General features: G+C 46.2%; 1 protein-coding gene across 3 annotated transcripts in view; it reads left to right on the top strand.

Annotated features, from left to right (window-relative positions):
• The window catches only part of ARHGEF37 (Rho guanine nucleotide exchange factor 37), a 55,654-nt gene that overhangs the window by 20,626 nt on the left and 9,339 nt on the right, over positions 1–25,689 (top strand). For all 3 annotated transcript variants that reach the window (XM_072824561.1, XM_072824560.1, XM_072824559.1), the window contains exons 4-10: positions 6,974–7,121; positions 15,599–15,798; positions 17,150–17,280; positions 17,929–18,033; positions 20,482–20,592; positions 21,290–21,619; positions 23,832–23,960. In XM_072824561.1, coding sequence (XP_072680662.1) covers positions 6,974–7,121; positions 15,599–15,798; positions 17,150–17,280; positions 17,929–18,033; positions 20,482–20,592; positions 21,290–21,619; positions 23,832–23,960 — 1,154 coding nt within the window. The remainder of the gene's footprint in view (positions 1–6,973; positions 7,122–15,598; positions 15,799–17,149; positions 17,281–17,928; positions 18,034–20,481; positions 20,593–21,289; positions 21,620–23,831; positions 23,961–25,689) is intronic.

Below are 25,689 nucleotides of genomic sequence, written 5' to 3'. Positions count from 1 at the left end.
CTCCCTAGTAGAGCTGCTAGATAAAATACAGGCCCCAATTTAATTTAAACTTCAGATAAACAATGAATAATTTTTTAGTAGCAGTACATCCCATGCAGCATTTGGGTCATACTTATACTAAACATTTATTCATTGTTTAACTGAAATGTAGTCCTGTACTTTTTTCCCCTCTAATTTGCCAGTCCTATTTCTTGATGTTTACAGAGTCTACAGAAAATAGCCCCCTCATCCTTTGCCCCTTGTGGTTAGCCTAAAAGAAGCACAAAGAATCCACGTGGCTCTTCTCTTTGGTGCACTATGTCCTAGGTCACGACTGCCCTCGCTCCTGCCAGCTCTCTATTCCCCATCCAGCCCCCATGCCTCACTGTGCAAGGAAGACCCTTTTTCCAGTCCTGTAGCCATAGCATTTAAAAAAATTTTCAGACCTCAGGCATGACTGTCTTTACCAGGCTTTTCTCCTTCCAGGTGACTTAGGTCCCCCATCCTTTTGACCGAGTCCAACACAACTCTGACCTTCCCAGGAGTCCCTACCCTGGGTTGTCTCATTAGAAGGCACCATGCTGTAGCTGGGTACAGTCCAGTAGAAATGCAATTCAAGCCACAAATTTAATTGTAAATTTTTGAGTATTTAGAAAATTAAAGAAGCAGGAGAAATTAATTTTAATGATATATTGGATTTATCCTAGTGTGTCCAAACTAACATTTCAGCATGTAACCAATATAAAAATGATTCATGAGCTATTTTACTTCTTTTTTTGTACTAAGTCTTTGAAATCCGGTGTCTTTTGTATTATACACATTGCAATTGAGATCTTGTATTTCCAGTGCCTAGAAGCCACGTGTAGCTGGTGACTACCACATCTGGGCAGGGTGGGTCTGATGGGTTGGAGTCTGGCTGGCAAGGCTCTGCCGGCCACAAGTTCCTTCATGTCTCTGAGTCTCAGTCTCTGCCTCTTTGAAATGTGCCATTCGTGACTCTGAGTAACATGTCCTAGCTCTTTCATTCTCACAGTACTGTGACTTGTTGATTACTATTATTATTATCCCCATCTTACTAAAGGAAAGCCTGAGGCTCAGAAAAGTTAAGTAACTTCCCCAAGGTTCCACAGCTTGACCAGGCAGGGTTGAGCCCTAACTCTTGTCCATCCTGCCTCTCCTTCTCATCTTTCCAGTTAATCCTGGCTACGGGTATTCTTCTGATGCTGGGAATAACTTTTTCACTACTGTGACTTGTGTCTGTGTCCAAAGGACAAGAGGAAAGGAAACATGTCTGTATTTCTGCATTCCTGGCATTCCTGCTCCTTTGGATAGCGTGCTTTCTGGGAATTTGCCTTCTTCGGCCCCTAGTCACATGGGTTATGATACAGTTTCTTTGCCATCAGTCACATTCCCGCTGATGCGCACTGGGTTAAGGAGAATGTGAGAACCACCCTAGATGTCAAGGCAACGCCCGGGCTCTCTTAGCAGGGAGGGGTTCTGTAGTTGGCTCATCTCTTAGCATGCAGATTCTCGATAACTACACTTCTGTGTCCTCTTTCCTATCTTCTCCCTCCTTCTGGGGGCTTCTCCTGAGGCATTCTCTCTGAGGATTGGCTGGACCAGAACTGGGGATGAGGACTGGTCCTGGGTGGCAGTCTCATTGTGGAAATCTTTGCTGAAAGCTGGACCACGGTGGGCAAGGCAACATCCCATGCATCTGACGGGGGCCTAGTCCAGGTCAGAGGCTCAGCCTGTAGCTTCAGCAGGCAGTAGGGTCAGCTGGGCTTTCTGTGGTCCACAGTTCCCCACCCTCTTTCATGGCTAACACATTTCTTTTCATCCTAATCACTTCCCTCTAGATGGACAACCAAAGACTCTTGTGGGTACTTGAGGTAGTGTTCTTTCTTTTTTTTTTTTAAGATTTTATTTATTTATTCATGAGAGACACACACACACACAGAGAGAGAGAGAGAGAGAGAGAGAGAGAGAGAGAGAGGGGCAAAGACACAGGCAGAGGGAGAAGGAGGCTCCATGCAGGGAGCCCGATGTGGGACTCGATCCCGGGTCTCCAGAATCACGCCCTGGGCTGAAGGCGGCACTAAACCCCTGAGCCACCCAGGCTGCCCTTGAAGTAGTGTTCTAACAGCCATTCCCATAACCACTTTGGACACCCTAGTTAAGTCTCAACATAGTATAGATCTCTTTTTTATATTAATAGACTACTTTTTATAATGTTTTTAGGTTTATTGAAAAATTAAGTAGAGTGTACAGAGTAGACTCTACAGTAGAATGTATCCTCACCCCCAGAATTTTGTGCTTTGCCTGCTCTAAAAATCTTCCTATTCATCCCTCCTTCCCCATCACCATTGGTAAACACTGATCTTTTTCCTGTTTCCATAGTTTTGCCTTTTCTATAATGTCATATAGGTGGAATCATATAGTAGGAGGCCTTTCCAGAGTGGCTTCTTTCACTTAGCAATATACATTTAAGGTTTCTCCTTTCTTTTCCTGTCTTGGTAACTCATTTCTTTTTTTTCCTTTTTCTCTTTTTAATCACTGAATAATATTCCACTGTATGAACATGGCACAGTTGATGGATTTACTTACTAAAGTGCATTTTGATTACTTTCACGTTTAGGCATATTCATTTATTTATGAATAAAGCTGTTATAAACCTTGGTGTTCAGGGTTTTTAAAAAATCATCTTTAAACTTCTTTATTGTGGTAAAATCTACCTAACATATACAATTTGCCATTTTTCCCATATTTAAGTGGGAGTCTAGTGGCATTGAGTATGTCTACATTGTTGTGCAACCATAGTCACTGGCCATCTCCAGAACTGCTTCATTATCGTAAATCAAAACTCTGCACCCTCTAAACCACAACCAGCCTCTGGTAACTCCTATTTTACTTTTTGTCTCTGTGAATTTGGCTACCACTAACTCATCGAAGTGTAATCATACAGTATTTGTTCTATTATATTTTGCTCTCTCTTAGCATAATGCCCTCAAAGTTCTTTTTAAACTTTTTAAATTTTAAAATAATTTTAGATTTATAGAAAAGTGGCAAATACAGAGGTCCTGTATAACCCTTGATCTAGTTTCCCCTGATTTTAACATCTCAGATATTCCAAGTACAATTGTTGATACCAGGAAATGAACATCATTGCAATGCTGTTAAGGCTACTGACCTTATATTTCACGTTTTCCCAGCTTTCCTATGAATGTCTTTTTTCTGGTCCAGGATCCAATCTAGGTTACCACGTTTCACTTTATTGCCATGTTCTCTTAGCCTTCTTTAGTCTTGTCTGTCCTTTGTGACCACAATACCTCTAAAGAATCTGAGCCAAGTTTGTAGCATAGCCCTCAATTTGAAGTTTTCAGTTATTAATATTGAAATGATTTTATAGATCTTATGAAAGTTTATGGTATGTACAATATATATTTTATAAATTATAAAAATGTATATTTTATAAACATTTTATATATTTATAAAATTAAAGTGATTTTCATTCTTAAGTTGAGGTTATGCATTTTTGGCAATAACATCATGGCCAGCGTCCTGTCCTCCTTAGTGCCTCAGAACAGGGGCACATGATGTTGCTATGTGTTACTACTTAGAATAATGTTAACTTTGTTTTTTTTTTTTTTTTTTTTTAATTTTTATTTATTTATGATAGTCACACACAGAGAGAGGGTGGCAGAGACACAGGCAGAGGGAGAAGCAGGCTCCATGCACCGGGAGCCTGACATGGGACTCGATTCCGGGTCTCCAGGATTGCGCCCTGGGCCAAAGGCAGGCACCAAACCGCTGAGCCACCCAGGAATCCCCCTTAACTTTGTTTTTTTTTGTTTGTTTTTGTTGTTAGTTTTAGATTTTATTTATTCATGAGAGACATAGAGAGAGAGAGACAGAGACAGAGACATAGGTAGAGGGAGAAGCAGGCTCCATGTAGGGAGCCCAATGCAGAACTTGATCCTGGACCTGGGGATCATGCCCTGAGCCAAAGGCAGATGCTCAACCACCAAGCCACCCAAGATGTCCTGAATAATGTTAACTTTGATCACATTGTTGGTAGAAGGTAATATCTTCTATGTTTTTCTGCTATAAGGTTACTATTTTCCTCCTTGTTATAAATAGCTTATGGAGAAAAACTTCGATATTATGCAAATGTCCTATTTCATTGCAAACTTTCACCCATTATTTTTAGCATCCATCAGTGGCTCTTGCCTACAATAATTATTACTGGTGTTCTCATGGTAATTTCTTTATAGCTTATTCCTTCTACACTTATTTTTTTTTTTAAAGATTTTATTTATTTATTCATGATAGTCACAGAGAGAGAGAGAGAGGCAGAGACACAGGCAGAGGGAGAAGCAGGCTCCATGCACCGGGAGCCCGATGTGGGATTCGATCCCGGGTCTCCAGGATCGCGCCCTGGGCCAAAGGCAGGCGCCAAACCGCTGCGCCACCCAGGGATCCCCCTTCTACACTTATTAATTGCAGTTTTTCTTCTCGCCTATTCACTTGTTCAATTATTTATTTATGTCAATATGGACTCTTGGACATTTACTTTGTTCCATGAATCAGAATCTAGTACTATCATTATTTATTTTCTTGTTCTGATTGTACCAGTTGAGAGCTCCTTCAAGTTGGCTCCCGTGTCCTGTGTCCTGTCAGTATGCCTCTAACAATTTTTGAGTGCATCCTGTTTTCTGACACCACAAGATGTTCCAGGATCATCTGTATTTCCCTGCCCCATCTTCGGAATCAACCATCTCTCCTAGAAGCCCTGGTTCCCATTTGGGGGGAATGGTATTTAGACACCAGGCTCTAGGCTGTAGGTGTGCTCATTGCCTCTGGGGTGTCATTGTTGCTTTGCCCTGTCAGCTAATAGAGCTAGGAAATATATACATACTAACGTATGCATATACGCTTATCTATATTTCTTTCTATATCTATCTATCTTTATCTATATATTTAAAACCATGAGTTCAGGGGCACCTGGGCAGCTCGGTGGTTGAACATCTGCCTTTGGCTCAGGTCATTATCCCGGGGTCCTGGGATGAGTGCCACATCAGGCTCCCCACATGAAGCCTGCTTCTCCCTCTGCCTATGTCTCTGCCTCTTTCTCTGTCTTTCATGAATAAAAAACAATGAGTTCATACTGATACCTACAGTTCCAGTCCATTCACTCCATGCTCACCTCTCATCCCTTTTACCCTTTCCCATTCCCTCATTCTTTCTACCCCAGTCCATCCACCTGCTACAGGTAACCAATCTTATAAATTACTGATTTAAAAATATGAATACTTCACAGATTTGCCTATTATTCTTGTGCAGAGACTACGCTAACTTTGCTATATGTGCTGCTGAAATCGAGCACTAGAGTGATCTATTTATTTATTTTTTTAAATATTTTGTTTATTTATTCATGAGAGACACAGAGAGAGAGGCAGAGATGTAGGCAGAGGGAGAAACAGGCTCCGTGCAGGAAGCCCAACATGGGACTCGATCCCAGGGCCCCGGAATCATGCCCTGAGCTGAAGGCAGATGCTCAACTGCTGAGCCACCCAGGCGTCCCTAGAGTAACTTATTTATTTATTTATTTATTTTTATTTTTTAAAAGATTTTATTTATTCATGAGAGACATAGAGAGGGAGAGAGGAAGAGAGGCAGAGACACAGGCAGTGGGAGAAGCAGGCTCCATGCAGGGAGCCTGATGTGGGACTCGATCCTGGGACTCCAGGATCATGCCCTAGGCCGAAGGCAGATGCTAAACCGCTGAGCCACCCAGGGATCCCAGAGTGACCTATTTAAAACAGAAACCAGATCACCTCTGCTCAAACCTCTCTTATTGCTTCCAGCCACCATTGGAATAAAATCCAAGCACTTTACTCTATCTAACCTACCTACTTTGAGGCCCCATGTGATCTGGTGTTAGTTTCTTTTTATTTTCTCTGCTTTGTGCCCTTGTTTGGTCTAGCTATTCTTGCCTTCTTGCTGTTGTCCTTATGTCCAGTGTTCTCCTGCCTACAGTTTAAAGCCCTTTGCATTTTTCCTTCCGTAAGCCTGGAGTGTAGCTTCCACTACACATTTCCAGGGCCAGGTGGTTCTGGTCTCTGCTAAACATGCACATCTTCATGGAGGCCTTCCTTAAATAGATCTACTACTTTCTAACACCTTCTATTGATTCTTGGTATCATCATCACCTAACATATGCAGTATATTTACTTATTGTCGTTTTCCCCACTGGAATATAAGCTCCATTAAGCAGAGGCTTTGTTTTGTTCACAGAGCTTGGAAGAATGCCTGCATATAATCCATAAATAAGCTGTTGGTAAATATTTTGTGAGTAAAATTTCTGTCAGGTATTTTTACATGCATTATTTGATTTATTCCTAACAAAACACTAGGAGGTAAATACTGTTTTTATTCCAGTCTATGGATAAGAAAATGGAGGGTCCAGGAGGTCAAGTGCTTGCGCTAGGTTGTGCCACAGGGGAAGGACTGACTGGAGATCTAGCCCTAGTTTTCTCTGACTCCAAAGCCCATACTTGTGACTATCTGTGCTCTGCTAAAGTGTATCTTTGGACTGGAGGTTTGAAGTTGTACTTGCCACACATGGTGATTGTAAAGCTATAACACAAGTATACTGTGTTTGCATATGGTTTGTAAACTGTAAGGCAAATATGAGAATTATTAATATTATTGCCATTATGACAGCTACCCTTTATTAAGACTCCCAGTGCACCAACCTGAAGCTCTGCATCATTCTGTCACTTAATCCTTATGGCAGCCTTTTGAAAGTGAGATTAAAAAAATGGAAACTCAGGAAGAAAAGGTAACTTGCCCAAAGTGGCAGAACTGGCTAGACCTGTCTGTCTCACTCCAGAGCTGAGGGCTTAGCCGTCTCACTCACCACCTCTGTGTCCCAAGTAAAGGAACATACAGATATGCCTTTGAGGGCTTCTTATTGCCTTTTCACCATCAGGTAACTTATTCCTGAAATTCCAAGAGGAGTTGGAACGAGTCTACAAGGTCTACTGTGCCAGCTACGACCAGGCCTTGCTGCTGGTGGAGGCCTACCGGAAGGAGCCAGAGCTGCAGCGAGAGATCCAGGGCATCATTGAAACAGTGGTGTGAGTAGAATAACCAGTGAGCACTGGCTCCTGCTGCCATTGACCTTGAGGTTGGGAGCTGTCAAGGTCTCACCCCTCCTTGGTGCTGCTCATGCTGCTTCAGGAGTATCTTAGGTTAGGTTGCGGAGACAAACAATTCCCAACTCTCAGTGGCTTCAAATAACAAAGGTTTATACCTTCCTTATGCTCCACTGTGGTTGACTTGAGCCTCTTCTCTCTGCCATCCTCACTTTGGGACCTAAGCTGACATGTGGCCCTCTCTGGATTATTGCCAATTACTGTGGAAAAAGACAAAAGAGCTCTGGAGGGTCTGATGCTGGTAATTAAGTGCTCCAGACTAGATGATATTCATCACTTCTCACAATTCATGGGCCAGAACTAATCACATGGCTATGTCCAACCACTGGGAGGCCAGGGTGTGCTACCCTGCCAGGGTGTCCAGAGGTGGAGAAGCAGAAACACTGGGTGAACAGCACTCATGTCTCCCATGGGAAGGGCAGTGAGACGGTGGGAACTATGTGCTGTAGGTGGCAGTGGTGTGAAGCAGGTTTGTATTACCTTGGAAGGCCTTTCTATAGATAGCTGAAAACTGCCCCATGAAACAGAATCAAAACTGCCCTGAGTGGCCTCACTGCCCAGAGCTGGCATCAGTGGGTAGAAGATATTTTTTATTATTTATTTTTTTCAAAGATTTTATTTATTCATGAGACACACACACACACACACACACACACACACACACACACACACAGAGGCAGAGACACAGGCAGAGGGAGAAGCAGGCTCCATTCAGGGAGCCGGACGAGGGACTTGATCCTGGGTCTCCAGGATCAGGCCCTGGGCCGAAGGCAGCGCTAAACCACTGAGCCACCTGGCCTGCCCCTAGAAGATATTTTTTAAATTAAGATTTTGAACGGATAATAGTTACATAGTTCAAAAGCTTTAAAACATCCACATTTATGCAGCAAAAAAAAAAAAAAAATATCGTGTCCTGTCTAATCAAGTCCCTTCATCCACACAAATACTACTCCCAGCCCTAAAGTAGAGGTAACCACTTGTAAATTGCTTATGGATCTTTGCAGTGTTCCTTAATACATATAGAGCAAATATAAGTATATACTCTTATTTTACTGCCTTTTTAAAGAAAGTTTTTTTTTTCACTTACCATATGTCTTGGACATCTTCCCATTTCAATATATACATGTATAATCCTTTGAATAGCATGTTCTTCTACCACATGGCTGCTCCCCAGTTTATTTAACTAGTCTCTATTAATGGACAGTGGTTTGCTTCTTTTCTTTTGATATTACAGATAGTGTTCAGTGATTATTCATGAACATATGCCATTTTAGTTAGGTGCAAGTATTTTTTTTTAAGATTTTATTTATTTATTCATGAGACACAGAGAGAGAGAGAGGGAGAGAGAGAGAGAGGCAGAGACACAAGCAGGCTCCCTGCAGGGAGCCCGATGTGGGACTTGATCCCCAATCTCCAGGATCACTCCCTAGGCCGAAGGTGGTACTAAACCGCTGAGCCACCTGGGCTGTCCAGGTGCAAGTATTTTTTTTTTTTAAAAGATTTTATTCACTTATTTTAGAGAGAGAGAGTGCATGTACATGAGTGAGGGGAGGGGCAGAGGGAGAAAGACTCTCAAGCAGACTCTGTGCTGAGTGCGGAGCTCCATGCAGGCCTTGATCTCTTGACCCTGAGATCATGACCTGAGCAGAAATCCAGAGTTGGATGCTCAACCAACTGAGCTACCTAGGTGCCCCATAGGTACAGGTGTTTCTGTAAGGTATATGTCCAGACGTGGACTTCTTACTCAAAGAAAGTATGTATGGATAATTCTGGTATTGCAAAATTTCCTTCTGTAAAGGCTATACCAGGTTACATTCCTATGAGCAAGATGTGGGTGTCTGTTTCCTCATAGCCACACCAGAGTGTGTCATTAAACTTTAGAATATTTGCGACTGAGAGAGGTGACAAATGGTGTCTCAATGTGGTTTCATTTTGCATTTACTTCTTATTATTAAAGTTGGTCATTTCTTTGTATATTTAAAAGTTGTTTATATTTCCTTGTCTGGGATTGTTCTTCTTTTCTGTTTCAAAAAGGCTTCTATTTTCCCTCAGGACAAGCTCCCCAAATGGAGATAGATGAAGGTCATTTTCTGATAATCAGAATAGTGTAGGAGGAAGAGAGGCTACTATTATTTCATCTTACTTAGATGTTCCCTTTACACCCAGAGAAAGGCCATGTAGATTTAGATCTTTGGAGATGACATTGCCTCCTGTGGAAGTTCCTACTGCCTCCCCTCCTCCCTTGCCTATCCCCTTAACCCCCTGAAGCCTCCTTTTCAAGTACCCATGTCCTGGCCCCTCCCAGCTGCCCTCCCCCCGCCAGAGTACATACACTCCCCACCACTTTTTTTTTTAAAGACTTTATTTATTTATTCATGAGAGACACAGAGAGCGGGAGGCTGAGACATAGGCAGAGGAAGAAGCAGGCTCCATGCAGGGAGACCGACGTGGGACTTGATCCCGGGACTCCAGGGTCACTCCCCGAGCCAAAGGCAGACACACTCAACTGCTGAGCCACCCAGGTGTCCCATACTTCCTCCCTTTGATCTATCCTTCCATTGTTCTTACAAATTTAGATTTTTACAAGGTCACTAAATACATTTCAATAGGAAAGTGGCAGGTTACAAAAATGAGGAAAGCAAGGAGGCGGATGTGGAGCAAAAGGGAGCAGTGGAGACTGCAGCCAACCAGAGCCAACAGATCCTGTGTAGAGACAGGCTGCAGCCCAGCCTCTCCCTTGGGCTGCTCTATCGAGTAGCTTTTGTTATGTAAGAGACCATCCCAAAACAGAATGGCTTAAGACAGACATTTATTTGGCTCAAGCTGGGGCATGTTAGCAACGTAGCTGGGCTCGGTAGATGATCCTTCTAGCCCTGGCTGCGTACTTCATATGCCTGTCATCAACTGTAGGTCAGCTTTGCTGATCTTGGCTGGGCTCTCTTGTGTATCTGAGACATGTGAGCTGACTCAGCTCTGGCCATACAGCCTCTCATCATCTGGCAGGTGGCCCAGGCTTGTTCACATGGTGGTCACAGGTGAGACAGGGAGAGAGCAGAAGGGAGGGCAGAGGAAGGGGGAGGGGGGCAGGGAGGGACTTTGGAGGTCTTGGCTGGGAATCGGCATGCTGTGACAGACCCAAGGGGTAGAAAAATAGACCCGACTGTTCAAAGGGAGGAGCTCCGAAGACATATTCAAAGTGTGTGGATACAACAGTAGCCACCACAACAAAGGATGTGAATACAGAGAGTCGAATAATTACAGCCCTAGTTTACAAACCATCTGCCTCAGTTGTCGTGTAGGAATATGAATCCACTGTGGCCAGATCCTCTTGATTTTTTTAATGAAGTCAGAAACTTTGATATAACATCTCCCAGGTGCCCAATACTGGCATTTAGCTCAGGCATGTTGGAAGAACTGTCCAGGGGCCCTGGTTGGCACAGAGGCTGCTATTTGTCATGCTTTCCACACTCTGGTCTTTCCCAGCCAGACCAGTCCAGGCTTTCTCATGGGCCCTGGTGCCACAATGTCCAGTGGCCAATCTGACTCTGCCAAGGTGAATCTAATTCACCTTGGCAGAGCCATTTCATGTCTCAGAACCTGGTTTCCTTGTGTGTAAAGGGGGCATAATAACTATACCTCATTGGGGTATGGACTCATGGTACCCAAATGACACTGTAAACCCCAGTTGTCTTGTCTAGGCAGGGGTTGTATTTCTCTGAAACCACACTGTGGCTCTCGGCTCTACTGGTTTCAATGCTCCTTTTTAAAAAATAATTTTCTTTATTTATTTTTAAGAGAGAGCGAGAGAGAACAGCAGGGGGAGCAGCAGAGGGAGAAGCAGGCTCCCTGCTGGGAGCCTGATGCAGAGCTCAGTTCTAGGACCCCAAGATCATGACCTGAGCCAAAGGCAGATGCTTACCTTTTTTTTTTTTTTCTAAAAGAGGGAAGGAGGGAAGGGTTGAGGGTAGTGGCAGAATGAGAGGGAGGGAGAGAATCTTAAGGAGGCTCTACGCTCATCACAGAGCCCTATGAGGGCCTCAATCTCATGACCCTGAGATCATGACCTGAGCCAGAATCAAGAGCCTGATACTCAACCAACTGAGCCACTAAGGTGTCCCTCAATGCTCCTTTTTTATAACAAACATTAAATTATCATCCTGACATATAGTCTTGAAATATATATATATATGTGTGTGTATATATGTATATATATGTGTGTGTGTGTGTGTGTGTGTATATATCTTGCATATATATATATAGAACTGGAAAAAATCAATGTACTGGCTTAACTGTAATAAAAAGGAGAAGTAAAAGAAAAATAATGTCTAATAAAGTGATATTATTTCAGTGTGCAAATGCTTGGGCACCACTACCCGAGAAAATCTAATGAAGCAATCAGATGCTGGCACCTACTTATAATAAAGAAGTTTGGATTCAAGGAAGGAAAAGTCAGAAACCATTCCCCATAAGAAGTATCGAAAAAGGAAAGAGCAGAGAATGTGCATGCCCTAGCATGACAAGTAGCAATGAGAGCAAATTTGACCTCCTGGTGTATGATAAGGAAAAGAAGGAAATAACATAAATGACGTAGGGATAACATTACATTCTAGGGGGCAGAGGATGTGAGGAAGTAGGATGTATGATGTTCTTGCAGATGATCTGGGTCTTGTTTATGAAAGGTAGCATCCTAATAATTTCCAGCGTTGTGGTAAGTAGATGGAGTTGAAGTGCCACAAAAAAAAATCCCAGTTCTTGAAATCACAATTGCAATCTTGAGGCATTCATTCAGTCTGTGCATGCTCACAGGGACATAGGAGACACAGCACTGTTGTCAATGATGCAAGGCTGACCTTGCAGATGGCCTGCTGCTCTGGTCCCTGCCCACTGAGTGCCTAGAACAGCCCAGTGCCTGCACATTTCCACCATGCCCTCAATGAGAGCCTGTGCTCTAAAGTTGCACCAGGAATGCCATTCTTCCTGCCAGGATTGCTTTTCAGCTCCTATCTCTTGAAACAATAATCCTGCCTTTCTTGTGTGATCATGGGACTCTTTCTGGAGCTTAGCCAACTGGAATCACCACACCAACTATGAAGTGGTTCTTTCTCATCCAGTCAGGATGGATGATACCATCTAATCAGATTCTTAGTGATTCCAAAATGCATGCTGCCCCCTACCCTTTATTTGGGTGGGTGGAGTGTTTAATTTATCCTGTCTCTCAATGCAGCTCCTGCATTAAGGGGGTCAAGGGCTTGCCCTGACAGGAGGCAGAAGTTCTGCAGCTAGCAGCAGGGAAGAGACTGGCCTGCAGAGGCAAGCACAAAGCACCCACAGTTTCAGAATGATGGCTGGGGCAGTGTTTGGAGAAGGCAGACAGTCTTTGTTTTCCTTTATTGGCAATCTTGGCAATCTTTGTTTTAAATATAAAAGTAATGTATGCTTACTGATAAAAAGGGAATATTCAAACAAACACAGGTATATAAAGAAAGAGTAAAAAAGTCCATCATCCCTTGGTCTTGGTCCCACATTTCCTCATCCCTCCACCTGATAGTTAACCTTTTCTATCCAGACTTTCTTCTGTTCATTTACAGACAGACAAGATGGATGGAAAGGAAGGAAGGGAGAAATTTTAAGGGGCTCCTATTACACATGCTTTTTTAGAACTTTTTCATTTTTTATGAAGATCTTATTTGTTTATTTGAGAGAGAGAGGGAGAGGATGTGGGAGGAGGAGCAGAGGAAGAAAGATGAGTAGACTCTACACTGAGGACAGAGCCCGATGCGGGGCTTGATCCCACAACCCTGAAATCATGATGTAACCTGAAGTGAAGAGTCAGACGCTTAACCAACAGATCCACCCAGGCACCTCAGGAACTTACTTTTTCACTTTTTCACATAACCATGGTTATAAATATCTTTTCACAACCCTAGGAGTAGTTCTACTGTGTTCTTGTTAAGGGCGGCACAGTTCCTTTCCAGGGTGGCTCACAGACTATGGTCTTTTAACGAAGCCCCTGCTGATAGGTATCTGGTTTGTTTCCAGTTTTTTACTGTGATAGAGTTGCTGGTAACTTCTGCTTTTATCTTTGCTCCCTTGAGTTGACATTTCTGTGGATAAATTTCTGGAGTAGGATGATGGAACAAAGGATTTGTACATTTCACAAATTGCTAAACTGCTCTTCAAAAAGAATTTACCAATCACTGCTCCCACCAAGAGAATATAAGTGGGCCTGTCTCCCTGTACCCACCCAGCTCTGGGAATTATCTATCTTTCTTTACCTTACTTTGGCTTTTCTTTTCTTTTCCTTTCTTTTTATTGAAGTTCGATTTGCCAGCATATGGTATAATACCTAGTGCTCATCCCATCAAGTCTTTTCTTTTTTTTCCTTTGTTTTTTCTTTTCTTTCTTTTCTTCTCTTTTTTCTTCTTTGTTGGGGAAGGGGAATTATCTTTTAATTTGTGTTGCCTATTTGACATGCCGCTTAAAAAATTTTCTCCAGGGCTGCCTGGGTGTCTCAGTGAGTTAAGCATCTGACTCTTGATCTCAGCTCAGGTCTTGAACTCGGGGTCGTGAGTTCTAGCCCCATGTTGGGCCTACTTAAAAAAAAATTTTTTTCCCCTCCAGATTACCTTAGAAAAACTAAACATAAAAGGCTGCCGTAATTCTGTTGTGACTCCTTGATAATTGTGGAGAAGAACTGTGATCATCTCTTTGAAGACCCCCTGTGCTCTTATTTGTGGAGTGACAGCTGTCCCCATGAGGCAGTTGGCCCTTTCCCATGGAAAGTAAGCGCAGAGGACAGAGTTTTGCAGATATCTGGTGACTTTTTCCATCTCCCCTGCCATGGTCAGCCAAGTGCTAGGAAACCCGTGGTGAGAGCAGATGGTCAGCGTAGGCATGTCCTGACAGGTAATCCTACCCCTGCCACTCCCCTAACACCCCACAGCTAATGAGGAGCACCCACCTGCTCTGCCTATTCTTAGCCTCACGACTGCTTTCCTGGATATTTGGTCTGGAAATATTTCCTTAGGAGGAAGAGCAGAGGCAAGGGTACCATGGAGAGGGGGCCAGAGAATGGCTGTGAGCAGCATCTGTGAGTCTTCTTGGAGGAGGAATGCTTAGACACTGAAGATCGAAACTTCTTGAAAGGCAGATCTGAGGGCCACTGGTCATGATCAAGGGAAGACTAAGGGAGCCTTTCCCCAGACGCCATTGACTTGGGCACTCTATCTGCAAATCCCAGACATGAGCAAGAAAGGAACTAGAAGTAGTCGTTCACTTATCAGTAGTGCATCTGGAAGGGATCTTGACACTACTCATTCTTGGGTTTTGTTTTTTTACTTTTTTCAGTGAAAATTTTCACACCTATAGAAAAATAGATGAATGTAATAAATACATACCACTCTTTAAAATTAATCAATGTTAACATTTTGCTTCATCTATTTTTAAGCTAAACTATTTTAAAGACACATAATAGACATCATGACCTTTTACCTTTAAATACTTTAAATGCATCTCTATAAACTTAGAATTCCTGTGGTTTTTTTTTAAATATTTTTTTATTTTATTTTATTTTTTTTTAATTTTATTTATTTATGATAGTCAGAGAGAGAGAGAGGCAGAAACATAGGCAGAGGGAGAAGCAGGCTCCATGCACCGGGAGCCCGACGTGGGATTCGATCCCGGGTCTCCAGGATCGCGCCCTGGGCCAAAGGCAGGCGCCAAACCGCTGCGCCACCCAGGGATCCCTTTTTTTTTTTTTTTTAAACTTTCAACTTTTAAAGCTGCAGAACCATTTTATTGAATAAAATATCAGATGGATGTCCAGCATACAGAGTTGTGCTTGGGACATAGCCCAGTGGATATGTCACACAGGCAGTTGACTGTGTGAGTCTGGTGCTCTGGACAGAAGCTGGAAATGGAGGTCTGGGTTGGGGATGTGTTTAGAGTCATAGGACTAAATGAAGTCAGTAAGAGAGTGAGCGGAGGGGGGTGAAGGCTCTAGGGCACTCTGGCATTGGAGCAAGTCTAGTAGAGGAGGCCAAGAGAATGGCTCATGGAACAGGAAGAGCAGGACCAAGGGTACCTCTGGGGCTAGAAGAAGAAAGTGTTTCAAGAGCAGGGATTAATCAGCTGTGTCTGCTGCTGAGAAGCCAAGGAGGCAGAGGACAGAGAACTGATCATTACATTTAGTACAGATGGGGGACTAGGGCCCAGAACTAGCAGTGCCTGTCTAGCATCTAGATCTCCCGCATTATAGATGAAGAAACAGAACCACATAAGGAGGTTGATTTGCCTTAGAGCACACAGTGAGTTAAATGGCAGAGCTGGGCCTAGAGCCCAGGGCTCCTGGTGCCCAAAAGGGTGGGCTTTCCCTACCTAACGCCAGCCTTCTCCCTCAGGCCACAAGCTGGGCCCTCAGGCCTCAGTTTCTTACTGGTAATCCCTCTGCAGAGGATTACCAAGTACCCATTGCTGCTGCAGAAAATCCTGGAGAACACAGTCCCTGACGCCAGTGCCTACCCTGTACTTCAGAGGGCTGCCTCTGCCCTCCAGGACGTGAACACCAACATCAATGAGTACAAGAGGCGCAAGGAAGTGGGTAAGGACTTGGGGGATTTAGGGGCTCTGTCAGTAAGAATGCTTCCAGCTACAAAAACACTAATCTCAAACTATCTTCATTAATAAAGTAAATGTAGTGGCTCCTATAACCTCAAGTCTGGAGGTAATAGGACTTTAGGTAGGGTTTGATCAGGGTGCTGGCTCCATTTCCCTATAACTCTCTCATCTGGGCTCTTTACTGCGTGTCAGCTTCATCTTTAGGCTGGCCTCCCTCATAATAGTAAATGACTATTGCTGTTCTAATACTCATATCTGCACACCACCACCACCCCACGCACCCCCAGCATAAAACAGGGCCTTTCTTCGAGATTCAGATAGGTCCCATTTGGGTCATGTGCTCACCCTGAACCAATCACCATGGTTAGGGGAATGTCATGAGCCGATTGGTGTAGACCTGGCTTATGTATTATTCTTGGAACCAATGACTGTGGCCAGGGGGTTGGGACTATATGAATTGATTTATCCCAGTTAGCACCCACCTCCTGAACCAAAGTAAGATCAGTCCCATGCAAACCACATGGGTGTTATGCTGTGGAGGAGAAATGAATACCAAGGAATCCAAGAGCTGTGTATATACCTTGGGAAGGGCAGCTAGTGCATGGGGAACTCTGTCTCCCAGATTGTTAAAACAGAAAGGTTTGGAAAATGAAGCAGTGTCCCAAGTAGAGAGTAAACTCACTTGCATGACCTAGACGGTATAATAGTGATAATTTAGCTCATGATTACTAAGGGCTGTGACACGTCTTTCATTCATTATCTGGTTTGATCCTTAGTTACCCTCTGGGGCTGGCAGTGGCAGCCCCATCTCACAGGTCAAAGGAAAGCTTAAATCATTTGCTCCAGATCATAGAGCTGGTGAGAGGCAGAGCCGGGTTTCACACTCAGGCCCGGGGTGGTGTGATGGATCAGTGAAAGGCCCTGCACCAGGAGTGGGGAAAGCGTGGTTCCCGTGGAGCACCAGCTTGGCTGACCATGGCCAAGGAGCTTCAGGCCAATCATCTCTCTTGAGTTCTTTAGAAAGTCCATTCAGACCCACTGTCTTCTGTGATCCACCTGGCAATCATGTAAGGTAGCGGGTCTCATTGTACAAATGAGGAACAGCCCCAAGAAGTGGCGCCTTGCCAAAGTCAAGCAGACGGGCAGCTGTTCTACCAGAGCTCACACCTTGGAACAAGCCCTGGGCTTTTCCTCTACAAGTTGGGGTTCTAACAGGTGTGCCGCTGATGTTTGAGAAGAGAGCCCAAGTAGATGCCTAGCCAGGCATGTCTGGGCTGCCTGCTTTCCTGGGTCAGCTTTGGTCCCCATGCCTTGACTCTCCTCTGTTGGCGCAGCCTCCAAGTACACCAAAGTGGAGCAGCTGACCCTCCGGGAGCGGCTGGCCCGCCTCAACACACACACTCTCTCCAAGAAGACCACTCGGCTGAGCCAGCTGCTGAAGCAGGAGGCGGGGCTTGTGCCCAAGGTGAGCGTGGATGGAGAAAGGGTGGCATCCCAGTCATTCCACAGGGGCAGGTGGCTTAGATTACTTTCAGAGATGAGGAAGCTGAGGCTAAGGGACTAAAATGACCTCTGAGCACCGCGTCACCAGGCAGAGGCCAGGCTAGGACTTTCTCCACTGTATCCTGTGCTACTATTTCTCTGAGTTTCTTTTTACGCAGATAGGAGAGCTAATCTCGGGTCCTGGCAAGGAACCGGCCTGGACTAGCTACTAGTAGCAGTTCAGGTTGATGGAGTACTTACTCTAAATCTGGCATTATTTGATCAACACAATGAAATAGGTGTTTTTATTACCCCATTTGCAGAAGAAGAAACAGACTTGGGGAGAGTAAAACACTTGCCCAAGGTCACACAGCTAGGAAGCAAGTGAACCAGGACTCATACGCTCATATATCTGATTCCGTGGCCTGAGTACAAAACCATTAAGTTGCACTCACTGCCTCTAACCGTCCCACTCATCTTTAGGGCTGGAGGACCTGGCTTTGATGGGTGGGGCTGTGGAAAGGTGGTCCCCAATGAGAGCTTGGGACATGGCCGTGAGTGTATACTACTCCCCTCCACACTCCCCAGGCATGGATATTCTCTGCTCTCACAAACCTCACTCTCCTCTCAGACAGAAGACAAGGAATTTGATGATTTAGAAGAGAGGTTCCATTGGGTGTCGCTGTGTGTGACGGAGATGAAGAACAATATGGCTGTCTACCTGGATAATCTGGAGGTGAGATCCTGCAGTTAATAATGGCTGGGCTGGGCTGGGTCCCCTAGGCAGGAGGCATGCAGGGCCCATCCGCCAAGCTGGTAAAAGCACCAGCTGCAGGAACCAAATGGACGTGGTCACCCAGTCTCTGGCTGCAGGTCAGAAGAAGGGCCACAGGCAAGCACTCCCCAGTTTCTGAACTCATTGAGCTCGTAGGGGGTGAGGTTCCCACTGGCCAGGATTAAAATTCACTGGGGTCTGAACCCTCCAGAGGGACCCTGCCAGTCTGGCACCTGGAGCAGGTAACAAACTCAGGTGCCTGAAAGAGTCAGACAGGTAATATTATTAAGTGAAATGTGCAGGTGTCTGAGGCTTAATGTGTGACCAGTTGTTTATGAGACTTTTCAGTAGAGTTAAATACATAATAATATTTAGAATTTGACTGACTGAATGTATGGATGAATCAGATCTAAAGGGGCAGCTGTTACTTGGCTTAGAGAAGCTGTTGCTGTTTGGGAATCTGGAGCCAGGGTAGCCAGTTCTGATTTTAGGGGGGAAAAAACAACTTTCAGATGAAATCTCATGATCTGTCCATGTGAGCAACAAATTAGATGAAAACTTAAATGCTACACAGGCCCAAGAAAATGTAGCCCGCAGGAACACCAGCTTGCATGCCATCCAGCTCAACATTTTCCTTGTGCCAAAATCCTCCTTCACTTTTGTCATCGATGCTGACTCATTCCATCCCTTTCGTCCCTTCGTGTGGTTCTCAGTCATGTCCATTTGCACAAAGCAGCTTGGTCAGATAATAACAGGCTCTTTGGATAATGGGTGGCCTTCCAGGAAGTGTGGAAAATGAGACAGGTCATAGTTGCAGGCCTGTCTGTGAGGGGCAGGTCCCCCTGCTTGTTCCTGCTCCATCCTGGGCCCCCCAACAGAAGGCAGCAGGATCCTGTCACAGTACAGCGAGACAGGAGGGGAAGGCTCTCAGAGCCCACAAGAGAGAGGATGGAGAAGCCATGAGAGAGAAAGCAGAGGCACGTGGGAGACACATCTGGCTTTGCAGAGTAGGACAGGTATTTGGAAGCATTAGGCTATGTTTCCCCGGATGCAGGCTTACATGACAACACAGTGTAGTTGTAGAAGCCCATAGCAAGCACATGACTCCCTTTAATCCTCTGAGTCCAGGAGAAGCTTCTTGTTTTGTTTTAACATTTTATTTAGTCTTTAGAGATAGCAGGAGCAGGGAAGAGGGGCAGAGGGAGAAGCAGACTTCCTGCTGAGCAGGGACCCCAGTGTGGGGCTGGATTCCAGGGTCCTGGGATCATGACCTGAGCCAAAGGCAGATGCTTAATGGTCTGAGCCACCCAGGCATCCCCAGGAGAAGTTTCTTTTGCTGGTATCTCTTTAACACAGGCAGAGCCAGTCTTGGATTGGGTGTTGTCTGCAGGCAGTGACATCCAGACAGAACTTAATGACATTGTTTGTTTTGATAGCAATTATTCTTTTTTTAAAAAAAAGATTCTATTTATTCATTCATAAGAGACACAGAGGGAGAGGCAGAGACATAGGCAGAGAGAGGAGAAGCAGGCTCCATGCAGGGAGCCTGATGTGGAACTCGATTCCAGGACTCTGGGATCACGACCTGAGCCAAAGGCAGATGCCCAACCACTGAGGCACCCAGGCAGACGCCTTATAGCAATTATTCTTTTTTTTTTAATATTTTATTTATTTATTCATGAGAGAGAGAGAGAGACAGGCAGAGGGAGAAGCAGGCTTCATGCAGGGAACCTGACGTGGGACTCGATCCTGGGTCCCCAGGATCAGGCCCTGGGCTGAAGGCGGCGCTAAACCGCTGAGCCACCCAGGCTGCCCTATAGCAATTATTCTTACATGCCTATTTATGTAGTTATTGCTGGTTGCCCGTTGTGGTTATGTCATAAGGTGATTTAAAAAAATACATTGAGGGATTTCTGGGTGGCTCAGCGGTTTAGTGCCTGCCTTTGGCCCAGGGCACGATCCTGGAGTCCTGGGATCGAGTCCCATGTCAGGCTCCCAGCATGGAGCCTGCTTCTCCCTCCTCCTGTGTCTCTGCCTCTCTCTCTCTATGTCTATCATAAATAAATAAATCTTTTAAAAAATACATTGATATAAATAGGAATGGTTAGTTGATTTCAAGTATTAATAGAATATGTGGACTATGGACATGGCAGTAAAATCACAAAAGTGATATGCAAACACATGAAGTTTGGGAAGCGTTGGAATCAGGAGAAAGATGTTGGTTCAGTTTAAGGAAGAACATTCTAATCATCCAAGATGTGCAAGGATGGAAGAGGCTGGGTGCTTCCCTCTCATGGTGGGTGTGCAGAGAGCCCAGATAACTCTTCGGGAGTGGGGGTGGGAGGTTTAGGTGCAAGAGGGCTACGATGGGTCCTGATTGGCCGTCTCTCTCGTTTGCTCTGGGTCCAGGCTTTCCTCCGCTTCAGGCCCCAGGAATACGATCTGGACATCCCTGGGGGGCCTGTGGTACAGTACTGCAGCCTGATGAGAGAACTCCAGCTGCAGGCCTTCCCACAGTTCGTGAGTGGAGCTTCTCCTTTCCCCTTTCTTGGTGAGACAGGTGATAGAGGGCGTTAAGAATATTTAGGGGCCTCCTGGCTGACTCAGTCAGTAGAGCATGCAACTCTTGATCTCAGGGTCGTGAATTTGAGCCCCAGTGGATTGTCACATCTGTAACCACCCAGAGTAGTCAGCAAAGCGGGGATTATTATTAATGCATTTTACTGATAAAAATAGCCCCAGCTGATGTTTGTTGTGCCTCACTATCTGCCAGGCAGATAAGCTGCTCAGCCCTTTACGTTCCTCATCTCTTTTAATCCTCACAACACAGCTTATAGGGTAGATGCTATTAAGAGTCTCATTCTGCAGGCAAGAGCTAGAGGCCAAGAGACGATGACTTCCTAAGTTATTCAGATGGTCAGTTAGTAGATGAGATCTGATCCCCAAAGACTGTGTTTGTGATCACCACTCTCTACAAAATCTTTTAAGATCCGTGTGCAGATGTTAGAAAGTGCCAGGCACTCTGCTAAGCTCATATATGCACTATCCCCATTTTTCAGATGAGTGTGTTGAGGCACAAGAAAGATAGATAACATGCAAGAGGTCAGAGCTAGTTGGTCGGTGTGGGACTGGTGCTACCTAGGTCCCAAATCCCGTTCTCGCAGTGCCTACCCTTTGCCACCTCCTTCCCCAGCCCCAAGCTCACCTCTCCCCACAGAAGCAGCGGCTGGAAGGCCTGGTGTGGCAGCCATTGTGCAGCCTGGCTAAAGCCCTGGCTGGCCCTCAGAACCTGATCAAGAAGCGTCTGGACAAACTACTGGACTTCGAGAGGGTGGAAGAGAAGCTGTTGGAGGCGGGCAGTGTGACATACGAGGAGCAGGAGGCCCGGCACACGTACCAGGCCCTCAACTCCCTCTTAGTGGCCGAGCTACCACAGCTTAACCAGCTGGCCATGCACTGGCTGGGCCAGATCCTGTGCACGTTCGTGGGCCTCCAGCGGGACCTTGCAAAGCACGTGCTGCAGAGGGCAGAGGGCAGCTTGGCCCAGGTGAGGCCTCTGGGACTGGGGCTCCTCTGCAGAATAGCCAGGCAAGGCCTCATAGCGCCTTCAGCCAGCTGTTGGCATGGGCTGGGATGAAGTGAGATTAGGCCATCAGGTGCTCAGGAGGTGGCCCTAGACACCTTCTGGATCTCTCTTGTGCCAGTTCTCCCTGCACTAGTGGAATCAGATCATGAAAGCAAGGATAGAACTGGAACTCCAGGCCATTCATGGGCTCTGGGATTCAGAAGCAAAAGGCTCTGCTGGGAAAATAGCAGACCTTGGGGTCAGTCCTTGGAGTGTATTAGAAGAAGTTGGTGACAGAGGCCAGGCCCCTTCTACACAATCAGGGGTAAATGTCTCCAGCTGGTGTTCCTGCCTACTTCTAGAAGCTGCGTCTTCATGAGCACTTACTGCATACCTTCTCTGTATCATCCCACCTCCTCCTCACAGTGACCTTGTAGAGCAGGTAACATCATTATCCTCATTCCGAAAGGAAGTTGAGGCACAGAGAGGTTCAACAGCATGCCCAGGGCCACATAGCTGATGGCAGGATTTGAACCCTGACAGTTCCACTCCAGAGCCTGGACTCTGAACAGTGCTTGGCAGCCTATGAGAAGAGCTGGCCCTGGGGCAGTTCCAGCACTCCTCATACCACATGCCATCTCCTGTGTTTCATGGGCCCCAGCTCAGTGGTCCCCCACGCATGCCTCACCACCTCGGCAGCATCTTGTCCCACTGCGCACCTATAGTCCTGGTTCCAGCACACCCATTCTGAGCATGACCATGTCCCTTTGCATAGACTCCTTCCTTCCTGGAATGCCCCCCCCCAGCCCATTGCCTGCCATGCCTGTCCCAGTGCATGGTGTATGGTAGGAACACCCCAAATATGTGACAGGTGAATGAAGCTCCCCCTGAAGCTCTCAGGATCCCCCTCCGGCTGGGAGAACTCACCCATCCTCTGTAGTCCAACAGCCCTTAGGATGTGCAACTAAGCACTTAGCAGAGGTTGCCTTTGGTTGGGGTGCTGAGTGAAGCTGTTTCTCCTTATTGAGGAGGGCTGGAACTGTTGGCTTTTATTCTTTTTGGCCTTCAAAGCATTTAGTACAGAGTTCTGTCTCAGACACTCCCTTTGAATTTAATTAAGCCTGAACCATCTGTAAAAAGAAGCGTTCCTCTTTCCTTAAGGCAGAGGGTCAATCTGATTAGCCGATCCTGGCATTCTCTTCCTGCCCTCTAGTTTTGTCTGCAGGGCGGCCAGGCCCCTCGTGTTAGACTGGGAGGTGCAGGGCTGGGGACTGTTGCAGAATGCCAATAGCGGGAAGATCAACTTTATAAAAGCAGAAAGAGGGCCTCTCCTGTAATTTAGAATGTTCGGGCCAGTCAGTGATTGGTGCCAGCTTCTTTGCCTGTGGCTCGTGGCCCATCCACCTGGACCGGTCCTGTGGAGCCCGGGGAAGGCCTGCATGGTAGAACAAAAGTCTGTCTGCCTCCCGGGGGCGGTGGAAAGGCACCAGGTCAGAACCAAGAGCCGGGGGTTTGGTGACAAGCAGAGAAGACGCGTCTCTGTTACTGGTTCCTCCAGGGTAAGAATGCTGGAGGTGGCTAGCAGGGCCAAGGTCTCTGATGGAGCATTCCTCAGAACTCCTTGGGTTCCCAGCCAGCTTAGGCATAAAGAAGAACATCCTAACCTGCATAACAGGGAGACCTGGGAGGGGGTCGAGCCTCCGACAGGGTACATTCAGTACAGTGTTGTCAGGGCTCCGACTTTTGCTCCACCTCCCAGCCCTGTTTCCCTCTCTGGGCCGGCTTCATTCTCGGCCGACCTTTTTCTGCGTGGTGGGAGAGACAGCTTTACATCGCAGACACCTTCACACCTCGGGATCTAAAGGAACAGTTTTCCTCTCGTTCTCAGCCTTCGTATGCTAAATCTGACGGGAGGATTCCACTTGGTCTTGCTTGGGTTTATCATCTAGTCTGTGGGCTGCTCACAGTTATGGGAGAAGGGAGGCCGTGACCACCAGCCCTGTGGCTACAGCTCCACGGCAGGCAGTACTCATGGACCCCCCCTTCCCCCAGGCACACTTTCTCAAAGGACCCTGAGTGGGGTAGTCCCAGACAAAAAGACCCAACTTCACACATCTGGGGCTAGAAGGTAGGCTGCCAGAGTCTGTCCCCTTTGTCCCAGAGAATGCTCTGATGACATGTCTGTCCTACCCAGCTGCCCCACTCCCACCTCTCGGAGCCAGCCTTCAGGAAGCTGGTAGAGGACACGCTGGGCCAGACTGGTCACCAGCTTCGCTCCTTTCGAGAGAACTTGGACAAAGTGCTGCCGCCTCCCGCCACCCAAGTAAGTGCTGGTCCTTGCCTCGTGGAGGGTCCAGACCTTCACCTGCCAGTGAGGCAAGGCCCCACCCCTGTTCCGCTCTCCTTGCACATCCCTGGTGCTCCCTGGGCCCTTTCCCTCTTCTTTCTGTCTGTGAGCTGGAGGGGGTGTTGGGATTCACACCCACCTATGCACATGCTCTTCGTGGCCGGTACACAGCACAGCAGAATAGTAAGCGAAATCAGACATAAGAACAGACAAGTGGCATTAGCATCCAAAAACCTGGAACTTGCACTTTTTTTTCCTTTTAATCAAAGCTTACTCTGTTTCCTCACCATCTCACCAAACCTGCTTCAAATACCAGCATTTAGGATAAATAAAAAGTTGGAATAACACCTCATTTAAATTTTCTTTTTGCAATGGAATTTTTAATTGCAGAGTATCTCGGCTGCATTATGGTTTACAGACTTCAGCTGGTCAAATGCTTTTTTGGGGGGAAAACATTTTTCTCTACAATATAAGGAAAGGGCATCTTCTAGTCGACTCAAAGGATATATCCAAGTTGTAGATTTTCTTTTTTTTTTTTTTTTTAATTTTTATTTATTTATGATAGTCGCACACACAGAGAGAGAGAGACAGAGACATAGGCAGAGGGAGAAGCAGGCTCCATGTACCGGGAGCCTGACGTGGGATTCGATCCCGGGTCTCCAGGATTGTGCCCTGGCCCAAAGGCAGGCACTAAACCACTGCGCCACCCAGGGATCCCAGATTTTCTTTTTTTATCTTTTTTTTTTAATTTTTTATTTATTTATGATAGTCACACAGAGAGAGGGGGAGAGGCAGAGACACAGGCAGAGGGAGAAGCAGGCTCCATGCACCGGGAGCCCGACGTGGGATTCGATCCCGGGTCTCCAGGATCGTGCCCTGGGCCAAAGGCAGGCGCTAAACCGCTGTGCCACCCAGGGATCCCCAAGTTGTATATTTTCTAAGCAGAACTGAAGTAGCTGAAGGGAGAAGGGGATCCCAGAATGGCAGGCCTGGACTGGGGGAAACTGAAGCCGTATATTCAATTACATGTGAAATGTGAAGTGAAGTGTCAGGAGATAGTGCCAGGATTCCCCAGAAGGGAGACACAGAGACATAAGTAAAGGAGCCCAGCAGAGCCACCCCAGCCAGGTGGCCTGCACACCTGGCTGCAATGCAGAGAAGGTCAAAGACCTATCAGAGAAGCAGGTCCTCTCTGAGGAGGGCTGACTCCTTGGGCCACAGCCGCCCTCCCCCCACCCCACTGAGACTGCCCCAGCCGCAGGTCCCAGGTCCCCTGGGGGGGACGGGAAGGGTGTGTAGGGGAGTGGCATTGGGCCCTGCAGTGTGGGGGGAGGACAGGTGTGGAAAATAAAGAGCAGAGCAGCCACTCAGCATTCCAGGTTGGTTATAGAAAAAAAGAGAAGACTCAGAAAAACAAAACAACAGAAACGAATGGAAAGACCATATCCCAATGTGTTTTGCAAATTGACAGGAAGAGAAGAGATACTCCCTCTTTTCCACCTATGTTTCAGCCCCACCCCACACACCCCTCCTATAAATTCCTGACTTCTTTGGCCAAGGGTACAGAGCCCACAGACGTGAGGTGGCACCCAGGACAGATACAGTCCTGGTGATACTTTCCCATGTTTCCTCTTGGTACCTCCAGGGAATACTGCCGTTCTCTGCCTGGGCCTCCCGGTTTGAGAAAGAAGGCAGATGTTTCTAC

The sequence above is a fragment of the Canis lupus genome, chromosome 4 (assembly GCF_048164855.1).
Source record: "Canis lupus baileyi chromosome 4, mCanLup2.hap1, whole genome shotgun sequence".
In the NCBI taxonomy this organism is placed as follows: Eukaryota; Metazoa; Chordata; class Mammalia; order Carnivora; family Canidae; genus Canis; species Canis lupus.
Note: the sequence above shows the minus strand (reverse complement) of the source record. Positions and strands in the feature narration are given on the sequence as shown.